The sequence below is a fragment of the Schistocerca cancellata genome, chromosome 4 (assembly GCF_023864275.1).
Source record: "Schistocerca cancellata isolate TAMUIC-IGC-003103 chromosome 4, iqSchCanc2.1, whole genome shotgun sequence".
NCBI classification, from domain to species: Eukaryota; Metazoa; Arthropoda; class Insecta; order Orthoptera; family Acrididae; genus Schistocerca; species Schistocerca cancellata.
In genome coordinates this window covers 405,886,968-405,901,476 of record NC_064629.1, presented here as the reverse complement: position 1 = coordinate 405,901,476, position 14,509 = coordinate 405,886,968, and the positions used below count along the sequence as shown (strand labels likewise).

The 14,509-nt window shown below is 42.6% G+C and overlaps 1 protein-coding gene across 1 annotated transcript in view; it reads left to right on the top strand.

Moving 5' to 3' along the window:
• The first annotated feature begins 212 nt into the window (after window positions 1-212).
• The window catches only part of LOC126183882 (zinc finger FYVE domain-containing protein 26), a 329,860-nt gene continuing 315,563 nt past the window's right edge, over window positions 213-14,509 (top strand). Inside the window, exons 1-2 of the mRNA XM_049926187.1 lie at window positions 213-276; window positions 6,763-6,843. Of these exons, the coding sequence (XP_049782144.1) occupies window positions 228-276; window positions 6,763-6,843 (130 nt within the window). The 5' untranslated portion in view covers window positions 213-227. The remainder of the gene's footprint in view (window positions 277-6,762; window positions 6,844-14,509) is intronic.

The window sequence follows — 14,509 nt, the reverse complement described above, 5'->3', positions numbered from 1 at the left end:
GCTAGCTGCAGAGAAATAAACTTCCACTTAATTTTTTTTATTGACTCTTACTGTGGTGGCACAATTTCAGCAGCAGTTCATGTATTGCAGCTGATTAAATGTATACAGTTTTTGTAACTGTGCTTCTTTTTGTTGTAGGTCTCTCATGTTCGACTTCTGAACAGGAATCAGTGGAAAATCTGCACCAAAATTGGCAAGTTGTGACATTTGATGCATTTTGTGCTTTAATGACAGCATTTAATGTTATCCATGCTGGTGCTGAAATAGAAAAGATGGGTGTGTATTATGAATTTTTTGTCTTATTTCTGCTGGTGATAAATTTTTTCTATGTGTTTCACATTTGATGAGAATTTATATGTCATGTTGATGTCTTATGTTCAGCCATGTAATGAAAAGATCTAGTATGACTGAATTCCAAGACTGAATAGGAAAAAGAATCCCGAAATGTTTGAATACTCCATTAATAGTGTAGCGCTTGACACAGTAATGTCGATTACATATTTGGGCATAGCATTGCAGAGCAATATGAAGTGGGACAAGCATATAATGGCAGTTGCGGGGAAGGCAGATAGTCGTCTTCAGTTCATTGGTAGAATCTTGGGAAGATGTGGTTCATCTGTCAAGGAGACCGCTTCTAAAACACTAATACAACCTATTCTTGAGTACTGCTCAAGCATTTGGGATACCTATCAGGTCGGATTGAGGGAGGACATAGAAGCAATTCAGAGGCAGGCTGCTAGATTTGTACTGGTAGGTTTGATCATCACGCGAGTGTTACAGAAATGCTTCAGGAACTCGGGTGGGAGTCTCTGGAGGAAAGGAGGCATTCTTTTCGTGAATCACTACTATGGAAATTTAGAGAACCAGCATTTGAGGCTGACTGCAGTACAATTTTACTGCCACCAACTTATATTTTGTGGAAAGACCACAAAGATAAGATAAGAGAAATTAGGGCTCATACAGAGGCATATAGGCAGTCATTTTTCCCTCGTTCTGTTTGGGAGTGGAACAGGGAGAGAAGATGCTAGTTGTGGTACAAGGTACCCTCTGCCACGCACCCTATGGTGGATTGCGGAGTATGTATGTAGATGTAGATGTAGATGAATCAGGTATAGGCTAACATATGGCAATTCACCAACTCTTGTGCTATTAGAATAAATTAGTTTAATCCAAAAGCAAAATGTAAATTTGTAGAAAGTAAGACCAGACACCACATGAAATATTAGGCTCCTCAGAATCCCATGTTAAGAAATGCTTACCAGCTCTGTGTCTCAACAAAACAAAGAGAATGCAGTGTCATAGACAGGACTGAAATTCCTCGTAGCGTGCAGATGTTTCATAAGTATGAAATTAAGTACTGTACAGTGTATAATGGAAAAAACTTTTACTAATATTATACACTCCATATCCTATTCCATTTGAATATGGAGAGAGGGAAACTGGTTGTCTGTATGCTCCTGTACTTGCTTAAATCCCTCATAGCTTATTCTCCCCTCATGGAATGTATAATGCAGGCAGGATAACTTGTTCACAGTCAACCCCAAATGATAGCTGGTTATCTCTAAATGTACCCAACAGCATTATGCAACAACTGTGTTGCCTTTCATCATGTGATTGCCATTTGAGTTTCTTGAGCAGTACTTTTATACTTTCATGTTTTACAAACCTCATGGTACATCTTTTTTAACATGCCCATTTGATACAGGGTGACGAAAGAAAGGCCAAGATTAAGAGAAAGCACTGACGATAGCATATTGGCAGGTTGAGTTGGGTACATGGAAAGGTAAATGATTAGGTAGTGAACATGAGAAAAGCAAGGTATCAGCAGTTATACCAGAGGGTGGTATACATGGTGTGGGTGTGCAAGTTGTCATAAAAACAATTCTTGTGTTTCAAATGAGCACTTGTCATGGCCATATGATCTCTCCGTATGGTGATATCAGTTGGCCAGCCAATCACTTGATTTAAATGCGTGTAATTTCCTGTTTTTGGAAAAACCAGACAGTTGAAGGAAGCAGTATGACCCCAAGCCACTGGCATGTGGTTTGCTGTGAACTGCGAAGCTGTGGACAGTTTTGGTGACTGACTCTTACATGGTGTCATTATTAACAGCCTCTATTTTATTGATGCTATCTTTGACAGTTATTCAAAAAAATATGTCCCTTTTATAAATGAAACTTCTTGAAATCCATCATGTGTCTAAGAGATAAGTTGAAGCTGTAATTAAGCTGGAGCCTGATTTACATAAATAACAAATTGTTTCCAGAAGGTAGGAGACAAGGCACTGGCAGAATTGAAACTGTGGGGATGGGTTGTGAGTCATGCTTGGGTAGCTCAGATGGTAGAGCACTTGCCCACAAAAGGCAAAGGTCCCGAGTTCGAGTCTCAGTCTGGCACACAGTTTTAATCTGCCAAGAAGTTTCAGCAAATTGTTTGTTAGAAAGCACCCTATTTAAGTGATATACTGTTGCTTTCCCCTGACGTTTTTAACCAAGTCATTCAGGGAGTGATGACATTATGGACCACAGTGTAATTCTCCTGAATGACTGTGGAAAAGACAAGAGGTACAGAGGAGTGAGCGGTAGGGAGGATGAGGGCTACAGAAAAGAAGGTAACAACATAAGAAAAGGGATAGAAATAAATAATTAGAAACAGCTGAAGGCCTTTCCAGTACCTTTACTGGCAGACACTACCCTCCAGCTTAGCCCACAAACAGATCTTCCAGATAAAATATCCTGCAATATCTTGATGAAAATCATGCTACTAAAACCATGCCAGACATGAAAGACCCAAGATCAAGACGTGTTACTGTGTTTCATGCAACTTTTCCTGATATAGTCCTGTTAGTGGTATATCCTCTCACAGTAGATACAGACTATATGCAAATGCAGGTGAGTACATGGTCAACCATGGTAGTCACCAACAAACTGTAGCATAGGGACAGTATTGGCACTCAGTTGCAAAACTTTGTGTGTTCAGCATATATTTGATCTGAATTGCTCTTTAGCAATGTGTACAATGTTAATGAGGATTTCTCATCATGTCCCCCCAATCCCACCCTCTTACCTACAACACCAACTTTTCTAAATTGCACAGGGAGAAACCATACATCCAGTACAGACTTTCAGTCCCACAATCATGATTTCAGTTTATTCACATTCCTGCCTGCCACCTGCCTCAGCCCCAGTCTCCTACGATTTTCTGACCCCCCACCCGCACCACCACCAAAAAAATATCATATTACTTTCTCCTTTCACCTTAATTATGTATAAATAGATTAATATTGTCCCTCTCCCCCACCCCCATTTCCCCTCACATTTTCCGCATGTGCCACAATTAGCCCTGCCCTGGCCAAACTGTTTGTGTCCAGGTATTCCAATTCTCCTCTTTCTCTCCTCACCCTAGTCCTTGCACCCAGCAAGATGTAACAGTGATTGGACCCTGGACTCACAATCGAGTGGACCGGGGTTCGCTTTCCCTTCTGGTCACACAAACATAGGTATTCTGTGGCTTCCGTGAATTACTTAAGACAAGTACCAAGATGGTTGTATTGTGAACCACATCCCATCCTTCTTCAGTCAGTGTTTATGGTCCAACTCTAATGATCTTGTTGTTGATGAGACACTAAATTCTAATCTTCAGTCCTTCATTTCTTTCCTAGTCCTTGCCTTCTGAGTGATGTGTTCCAGGGTTGCTTGGTTTGAACTCCCATCAGTGATTCATATTTAGATTTTCTTGGATTCTGTAAATGCCAGACTGGTCCATTTCAAAAAGATGTGGCTGATATCCTACTCCATTCTTGTCCAATTTAAGGTTATGAGAACAGTCTATCCCATGTGGACTGCTACAGAGGGGAATGTGTGTGTGTGTGTGTGTGTGTGTGTGTGTGTGTGTGTGTGTGTCCAACTTCTACTTAATAAGGTTGTGTACTAATCAGCACTATTCCTACACTGTACAACAAAATTAAATGATCACTTTCTCGATACCTCGTAAATATCTCCCATTCTGATGCATAGGTTTGAAATTCATCGCCAAGATGCCTACAACCTTCTTCTGTAATGGTACAAAGGTGTGGCACCGTGCCGCATCACCCTCTGACTCAACAATGCTTTGAACAGTAAGGTGTCAACACATGTAAAAAATAAAAGGCTGCAGCTCAGATGTTCATGTGAATAGTAAGGTGCGTTAGTGATTTCACATTGATACCAGATTTCACCACAATTCTGCCCAACCATACCTTGCATGTGTCACATGCTGGGAAAGTTGTCACAGCCCCTCTTACCTACATTTCACCCCTTCTTTTGACACCTCTGTGATGGACGTGAGAACCATGAAAACCAACTTTAAAACAATATGCTTTGCTTACGGGTGGCCGAGGAAAACATTTCAAACACACTAACAATCAACATGAAAATGCCTCATGTTGTGGCATAAAGAGCATCAATGAAACTACCCCTTCGCATGAGGCATTGATTCCCACACATTTTGTAGTAAAAAACAACATTTTGCAGTGCAGTGAGCAACAGGACAACATTCTTCACAATGTTCAATACTGCTGCCACTCCTTGGGCATTTCAACTGCATTCTAAGGATATCAAGTGGCTTTAACTCCATTGAACATAATGTGACCGCTTTGGAGTGTAATGTAAGTGCAATTTATGCTATGTTATACAGGGTGGAGCCATTAGAGACTGTTGAAAACCATTTGAAGAAATCTGAATGTGTTCCAAAGCAGAAATACATTTTTATACTTTTTCATCCTTCCTTTTTTGTGCTTTGTTATGGCATGATCATGGGGGGGAGGGGGTGCAACATTAAGATGTGAATGAATCAAATGGCAAGGGAACCCTGTAAGACAACCACCCGCCCCCTTCCCTTCAGTTCAATAACACTCTTAGTGCCACCCATGCACCTTTGTTGAACACTTTATAAATGTAACTGTTAGAAGCTTTGAGACTCATTCAGCCTCATGGGTGCTCTAGGGCATGAAGGTTAAGTAACCCTTTGACACCCTTCAGGTGGTGTTTGCCTGCCTTCAGACACTAGAGCAGCTGCAAGGCAGAATGTGTGTTGAAGTTTCTGACAGGTGTATATGAAATATGCTCAACTAAGGTGCGTGGGTTGCACTGAGGGTGTTGCTGAACTGGGGGAGGTCTTAGAGAGACCATTTGTCATTTTATTTTTTATTCACGCACTTCTTAACTTTGCATGCTGCCCTCCTCTCATATGATCAAACCATAGAAGGACATGAAGGAGGGATAAAAAAAGCATAAAAACTGATTTCTGCCTCGGATCACTTTCAGATGTCATCAAATGGTTTTCAACAGCCTCTAATGGCTCCATCACAAAAACTGCAGTCCCACTACATTTCATAGGCATCCGATCACATTTATTGGGTTGCAGCCCAACAATGTCCTTAGAGTAGGATTCAAATGCACAGGAGGTGGCAGCAGTGTTAAACACTGTCCTGTTGCTTATCACACTGCAGACTGTCATTTTAAACTGTGAAATGTGTAGGAATCAGCGCCACAGGGGAAGGGGGGTTTCATTGATGTCCTTTATGCCACTGTCCGAGGCCTTTTCATGCCGATTCTGAGTGGCAACATGTCTGAAGTGTTTTCCTTGGCCACACATAAGAAAACTGCATGATTTCAATACTAGTTGTGGGTAAGAGGGAGTGTAATGACCTCCCCATCATGTGACACATGCATAGTGGGATTGGGCAGAATTGTGGCAAAATTTGGTGCCAATGTGACATCAATAATCCAACTTACAGCTGATGAACTTCTCAGCTGTGCCCCCTGCCCCCTTTCTTTTCCCCGACTTCTTGCTGTTTGAAATGTTGCTTTTGCATCATTACAGAGAAAGGTTATAAACATCTTTGTGACAAATTTCAAACTTATTCATCTGAATGGAAGACATTTACGGGGTTTCGAAAAAGTGATCCTTTTGTTGCGCAGTGTATTTGGTGGTTGTTGTCTTCACTTATACCAAAAACTGCTTAAGCTCTATTTTTTACATTTTCGTCTGTACCATTCCCTCACACCCATGGTACCTTTGTATACTAGAAAGTATACAATAACTTTGTAACATGCAGACTTGTTCTTAAAATATGAAAAAAACAGTCTTGTTGAATTATATTTCAAATGTATAAGGGGTGATCAAGAAGTTTCTGTTTGCCATACCGTCCAGAATTGGTACGCTAATCAGGCAAAATCACCATGAGCACTGAGGCAGTCATCCCACCAACAAACCAGGTTGAAGATACCTGTTTGGTAAAACAATGTGTCCTACTGCATGAAGATATCTGTAACTGCCTGCTGCACATCCTCGTCCAACAGGGATCATTTCTCCTGGAAGGCCTTTCTTAAGGGACTGAAGGCGTGGTAATCAGGTACTCAAGTGTCTCCCACTTTGGCATAACTTCTGTGTTACAATATTTCCAATATGGATCCGTTCTCTGATGGATATCTACCAGTGTTTGTCCTTTGGCAACCAAGGAAAGATTAACAACATGTTGCTCCTTTTCGGGTGCATTTGGTAAAATGTCCCCATAGTTCACGTTTGTCAATTTACCACACTCATGCCAGAAAGATATAAATGCCACACTAATCCCTTACCTTCATGTTGGTGCTTGTGTACCCTTATTGCAGTCATGCTCAGTTGCATATGAGCTGCAACAACACCCTCAAACAGAAGCTTTTGATTGCCCCACATGTTTGAAAATATACTAGAAAAATGTAACCTTATTGATGTTTTCAGGCAAGAAAATGAGGAGATCTAGTGAACATAATTTTTTTGCAGCAGACACACAACAGCATTGTGCACATAAATGTCAACCAGGTATGTTGTGAGATGGTTTTTTAAAGCATGTTTTTCCTAGTTTGTGTTTGTAGTATATGTTGGATTCAGATGCTTGCATGGGATGTGCAGAATCATATGCACAAGCATAATTTAGAATGCGCTCTTATAAAAGTCCACCAGGTATTGTACAAATACCTTTTTCCTGCATGGTTCTTATAATGCGCCCTGCATTGAGATTATAACATATTTTGTGAAGAATGGTCAAATAGAAGTAGGGATCAGTTGGAGAACAGTCACAGGCTTTTGAAAACTCATCTGTTTTGAGTGTTTTTGAAATGTCTGGAAAGAGTAAAGATAGCTATTAACAATGTAGTTCAGAAATCAATCCTATCTCTCTCTCTCTCTCTCTCTCTCTCTCTCTCTCTCTCTCTCTCTCTCTCTCTCTCTGCTATATTCTCTGAGCCAACTACATTGTAACAGAACGGCAACTCAATTGGAGTAAGGGATTGTACCAGATGGTGTGGACATTAGGTGAATGGAGATGCAGAGAGGGAGACAGGGCTGGAGAGATGGGTGGGTGGCAGCTGGTATAGAGAGGGTTATGAGTCTATCTGTATGCCTCATCAAACTTCCATCATCTTGTCACATGCATTGTACCTCCGTTCTAAGCACCCATCCAACACATCATACTTGAGTCCTATCACAGGCATATCCTACCTTATCAGAGGCAGATCTACCTATGAAAACAGTAATATCATATGCGACCTCTGCTTAACGCCTTCACACCCTTTTACATGGGAATGATGCCAACCAGGTGTCCACTTGAGTGAATGAATGAAAGGTTATCACCAAACAGTGGCCAAGAGCAGATCACCACCCAGTAGTGGAAAATGCTGCTGAGCACAATATGTTCAACAACAAACAGCTGCTTCACAACCCATCCCATCTGGATCCTCCCCTTGAATATTGCTTTGCTGAACTACATAGAGAGGGATTCTTGTAACAACTCTTACTGTGGTTCAGCAGTCCTCCTGTCCTTAGCCAACATCTGTGAGGCTCTGGCAGTCTTTTCAAACAGGCTGTAATTCTTCAGTGCATGTTGTTATGACCTGAAGAACTTTAACTCCTTGGCCATGCTTTGGGAGGGAAACAAAACTAAGTAACTTTCGGAAACACAATACCCCACTCACCCCTCACGCCACCCACACACCCCAACTCTTCAACATTCTGTCAGAACCATATTGGCACAGAGAGCTCGTGTAGATGGGTCTGTACAGTGGTTCGCAAAGATGTCTTCCGTGAGTGGTTTCCAGCCATACCACATTGGAAGCAATAGCAGTGCAAGTGCAAATGATCCCAGTTATTACCATTTGTAACATTATTTATTCCCATGCAGGGAATCCAACATCTCTCACCCCCTGGTGCATCCCCCCTCCTCCACTCTTCTCCTTACTCTTTCCTGCGGATTTCACTGTGCGTCACTCTGTGTATGGAAGTTCCATGTTGTCTGATAAGGGTCTTCTGCTTGACCGGCTTCTTTCTTATAGTGATCTGTGTCTTATCAGTGATGGTACTCTTCCCCACCTTCATCTCTTCTCAGTCCGGTTGTATCAACATGTTTGAGTGATGCAGCTTTGGCACAATCACTCATTATATACGAAGTGCTGTTCCCCTTTCTACAGCCTCCCTCTACTGGTGACTGGTACCACAGTGGACCAAATACATTGCAACAGCTGTTCAGAACTGTTGAAGAATCCTGCAGAGTCTCAAGCAGTGTCCTTCAGAGACCACAATTATCACTTTAAACCAGGTGTGGACAAATAACTGCCCACATACCACATGCAGCCCATTATGGGTTCTTGTGCAGCTTGCCAAAACAGTCAGAAAAATCCACCTTGCACTGAGATTTCTGGCCTGTGCATGACTAAAATTTTCTATTAGGATGACCACGCCATTACCCACGTGTATTGTAGAAACTAATCATGCAAACCAAGTCAACATTGATCACAGTGGCTGAGGGTAGTGACCAGAAAGGCATTTCCCATTTACGGTCACTCCCATCAGCCACTGCACCAAATGCAAACTTGACTTGCCCTTATAGCACAATGTATACTGATTTTCTAGTTGATGTGGTTTATATTTTGCTTATGCAACAGTAAATGTATAAATTCCCAACTTTATTGAAACATGAACCCTCCAAAAATACATAAAATGAGTCATGAATGTTGTATGTTTAATGAAGAATGGACAAGCAATTATTTCTTAGTTAACACAGCAGATGAAGCAGTGTGCTTCTTGTGTCATGAAATGATAGCTGTATATAAGGAGTATGACCTTAAAAGATGTTGCAAAAGAAAACATAGTAAATTTGTATGCAGACTTTTTGAGGAAGAACACAAAACAGAAGTTGCAGATTTTGTGACAAGGCTGAAGAAGCAATAATCATATTTACAAAACAAAGAACACTTTAAAATAATACCACAGAAGCAAGTTTCTTGGTAGCCTATGATCTAGAGAATGCAAGAAGCTTTTTTTGGATGGTGAGTTTATTAAGCTGTGTGGTAGTGCATGCAGCCATATTGTGTCCTGATCTTAGAAGCAAATTTGAAAGCACTCCATTGTCAAAGACTATAGAGCTCTATAAGGACTCAAATAGTGAAAAAACTCACAGAAAAACTGAAGACTGAGAGCAAAGATTTTGTTTTCTTTTTCTTAGTCAGTGGATGAGAGCACAGATAATGAAGACAGTGCACAGATACTCATCTTTATCCACGGAATTAATGACAATTTCATTGTGGCAGGGGTTATGTGACCACCAGTCAATGACAGATAGAACCACTAGTCGGGACTTGCCAGAGTGTGCTGTCAAATGTGTGGAGAAAAATGGCTTGTCCTGGAATGAAATGGCTAGCATTACAAGAAAAGGGTCAGAGCATTCTGTGGGAAACTTGTAGGTATGGTTAAGCTTTTAGAAAACAGGATACAAGCACAAGAGACTGACTGTAATATCTTGTATTTTCACTGCATTTTCATCAGGAGAGCCTCTGTAAAGCAGCACTGGATTTAAAGCATGTGGTAGAGGCAGACTGTATTGTTGATGTTGTGGGCACAATCAGAGCTAGGACCTTGCACCACTGACAATTGAAATCTTTTCTTTGGGGAAGATATAATTTACAACAACAGCTTGAGTTAGTTGATCCTTGGCCAAGTGTTAAAGGAGTCTGGGCATTGCAGAATAAATCCTCATATTTGTAGACAAGGAGGTATCTCATGATTCTGTGAGGAGTGGAGATATGAGATGATGTTTGCAGCCTGATATATCTGACAAATTGAATGAACTGAACATGACATTCCAGGGAAAGGAGTTATTTCACATGAAATATGAAAGCTTGTAAGATCTTTCAAAGCACAATAGGTCTACTGACAAAGGAAGCAGGTGTAGGCATCTTTTTTCGTTTCCCTTTATGAGGAAAACAGAAAGTGCCTGAAAGTGTTTCTGATAAGCTTGGGGGTTGTCTGCAGAATTTGGAGCAGAAGGTCACAAGAAGACTTAAAACCATCACAGCTGATGGTGATACAGCACCTGAGGAGCTACAGCTTGAATTTATTGAAATGCAGTCAGATCACATCATGAATGAAATGTTTCACGTTGTCAAATTGCTTGACTTTTACAAATATTCATTTGCTAAAGAATTTCCTTGCATGAAGAAGTTTTCTGGGAATGTGTTCTCTATATTTGGCTCTACATACATTGGTGAGCAAAGTTTTTCTTTCTTAAAAACCAACATGAGTAAACATAGATGCTCCCCAATAGAAATTATGTGACAGGCTGTGATGAGTTTCTCAACATGGAATATCACTCCTGATTTTTTTTTTAAAGGGGGGGGGGGGGGGGGGGGATGACAGGCTGCATTTGCCTCCTTAAACTGATTCTAAAATTAAATGTGCTGGCAGCTATAGATGATATGAAATTAGCACAACAAGTAAACTGAGTATAACTGTCACCATTTTATTTTGTTTTCATTTAATTATTTTTATGGTATAGTTTACACCTTTTCTGAAATACAGTGTTAACTAATGAAGTCAATCTTTTTAAGAGGTGTGACCATCTGCTAACCTTCGCTTCCACAAAGTGGCCCTTGAGCCACCCTTGCTTTAAACATCTATGTGCAAAGGCTCACTACGGAATTAAATGCAGCAAGAAGGAATACTGGGAGCACAATGTCTCCTTCTTGGAAATGTATGCCTCTGCATTCCAGGTGTGAGTCAGGCTCCTCAATCTACTGGACCACCAAAGATCATCTCTGCCAGGTGTCCTTCATTCATCATGGTTTTCACATGGCTGCACTGACAGTTGCTGAACACTTTGCAATCCACTTCGTGACTACATTAACACTCTCTTCTTGCCTGCCTACTTTCCAGGCTCATAAAAGACAATTTGAAGAAATACTCCTGTCCTGTACCCCCTCACCCCCACCCCTTTAACCCTGAATTGCATAATGAACCTTTCAGTGAATGGAAACTTCTTTAGGCTCATAACTTATCTCACAATATGACTCCAGGTTCAGATGATACAACATCTGACAGTGATTCTGTGTCTCTAGCTGTAACTGGCTAGAGGGTGTTTCACTTTGCAGTGCCACTCTTTGTTAGGTTTGTGCTTGGCTACCATGGAGCCCCAGCCTTTGCAGCATCTTTTCCCTTCCATGCTGCATGTCTCTCCTCTTGCTGTTCTTTTTCCTCTCCCTTGGGGAACATGTCTGGGGTGTTATTGGGAAAGTTCTGCATCGTGTATTGCTGACATAAGAACAGTCTCACCATTGTTTTTCACTCTGTTTTCATTTCTTTGTTTCCCTTCCCCTCTTATTGCTCTGCTTCAGCATTTGAGGTTCCTATTTTTCTTCTTCCTCCCTGTGTGCTCCTGAAGGCCGGCCCAAGCGTCTGATGCCTAACAGGTGACTGGGTATGCATAATTCCCAGCCCCGGATCGACAGGTAGGGTTTGAAAGTGCAGTCTGGTACAGGAAGGCCCAGGGAGGGGTGATTGCCTTAGCTGCAACCTTCTCAAATTGCCGATTGGTCCCTCTGTCAGGTGTTCAGGAGGTGTGAGTTGAGGTGCGAACAATCACCTGAGGTGAGTGCGCTCCCTTGCGAAAGGGGCCCCCAGTTGGAAGGAACGCACCATCGGACATAACAATTCAAAGACCCTTTCCGCTGCACCACGGTTCCTCGTGGTCTCACATACTGAAGACAGACAGTCCTCCACCATCGTAAATCCATTTCTTATTCAGAAGGTGTTGATGCAATTGCCGGCCCTGTGAAATCCTGCTCTCATTTACAGACTGGCACTTTGCTTTTGGAAACAAGTTCCAATTCTCAGGCACAACAACCACTTGCTGCCTCACTTCTCCATGGCTACCATGTTCATGTCGAGGCCCATAGAACTTTGAATTCTTCCCATGATGTTATTTATGCTAGGCTGCTCGGCGTTCTGAGGCCAAAATCCAATCTTACCTCTCTGATCAGAGTGTCATTGCCAACTACTAGGTAATGAAAGGTAGATTCCTCCTTAGTGCCCACCCACACTCTTTTTCTCAAGTGGTGCTTCTGTCTAAGATCAAAGCAGGTTATGAAATTATCATAGTCTGGCTGTTCATTCCTAATCCAATGCAGTGCTTTCAGTGTCATCATTTCAACCACACTAGAACACCTCATCAACACCCAGCCACCTATGGTAGGGATGCGCACAAGGGCGATTGTTGGCCTCATTCTCCCCACTGTATCAACTGTAATGGTGGGCATGCCGCCTCCTCTTGGGATTGTCCCGTGTGTTTTGATGAGTGGTCTGTCCAAGAGAATCAGGGGAAAGGAAAAAGGGCCTTACCTAGTCGCTTTTAAGTTATTGGCTAGTCACAAACCCTGTGTGTTTCCGTCTGGCACCTATAGTTCTGTTCTTTTTACCCCTCGCTCCATGAAGGACATGGCCATGCAGACATGTGACCTCCAATTCAGCTCTGAGGTTGTGAAATCACCCAGTGTCAAAGTAGCATCACCATCACCCCGTCCAGCTATGCAAGAAGCCATCAAACTCTTGCCTCAAGGGCAAAGCTACCAGCTACACAGCCAGTAGGCCGGAAAGGACAGGAGGGGTACTACCGTGAAGACTTCATATGTTCCTCCAGCCAACCAACACCTGAGTCTTCCTCTAACCAGCAAGGCTCAAAGAAGTCTACCAAAAGCAAATGGTCTTCTCCTTCACCGACTCAAAGATCCTCTTTGACAGTGTCGCCATGTGATACCTTAGCCCAGCCGGCCTCCGTGTCGCTGGTGCACAACACCATTCATTTTTCAGCCTTGTACTCCACAGACTGACACCACAAGCAAGCTGATGCTTATGTGGAACCCATGGAGCTGTAACCTCCTGCTTCTGTGCTCTATAGTAGTGACTCTTCACAGGCTGGCATTCAGCAGCCTCCGAGGTGACACCTCTACATCTCTTCCTCATCATGACTTTCCTCCAATGGAATGTTTGCGGCCTTCGGTCCCACAAAGAGGATTTACAGCTGCTTTTAGCATTGCAGCATCCCCTTGTACTCAGCCTTCAAGAAACAAAATGGTGTCCTTTGAGCTTTCACATTACTTCCCGGTTGATTTTGGCCTTCCTCCTGAGGTCGGCATCCCATCTCACGGGGGCGTCATGCTGCTCATACGGGATGACATTCATAGTCAACCCATCTCCCTGACTACCCATCTTCAAGCTGCTGCAGTTCGCCTTTTCCTTCCCTACCTGTACCATTTGCTTCCCTCCATCATTGGATGTCACCAGGGCAGGCTTTCATCAGCTTATAGGGCAGCTACCTCCCTCATTTTTGCTACTTGGTGACTTTAATGTGCATCATACTCTTTGAGGTTCTCCCAGGACCTGTCAGAGAAGTGACCTCTAGGTTGATCTTCTTAACCACCTTAACCTCTTCTGTCTTAACACTGGAGCACCCACTTTCCTTTCCAACTCCTCGCACACCTATTCCCATTTTGACATATCCTTCTGCACTGCCCAGCTTGCCCATCATCTTGAGTGGTCTGTTCTTTTTGACACCTACTCGAGCAACCATTCCCAGTGTGCTATGTGTTTGATGATTCCTGCCCCCAAGTGTGTGCACACCCAAATGGCAGCTTACTAAGGCTGACTGGCAGCTTTACTCCTCCCTGGCGACCTTCGAAGAAAAAGATTTCCCCAGTTGTGATGACCAGGTGGAATATCTCACAAATGTTATCCTTACTGCTGCAGAACATTCCATTCCTCACACTTCCTCTTTACCACACCATGTCCCAGTCCCTTGGTGGACCGAGGCGCGCTGTGACGCAGTTTGCGCATGGAGACATGCTCTCCACAATTTTAACCATCATCCTACGATGGAAAACTGTATTAATTATAAACAGATGCATGCAAAGTGTTGTCATGCTCTTTGGGGTAGCAAAAGAGCTGGCTGGATTTTGTTCACTAGTTCTTTTAACAGTTCCACCCCTTCCTCTGTCATGTGGGCCAACCTCTGACGGCTCTCTGGGACCAAGATCCATTCCCAAATATCTGGCCTGACAGTAGCAGATGATGTCATTGTGGACCCTATTGCTATCTCCAACACCTTTGACCTCCATTTTGCAGGAATTTTGAGCTCTTCCCACTATCATCCTGCTTTTCTTCATCG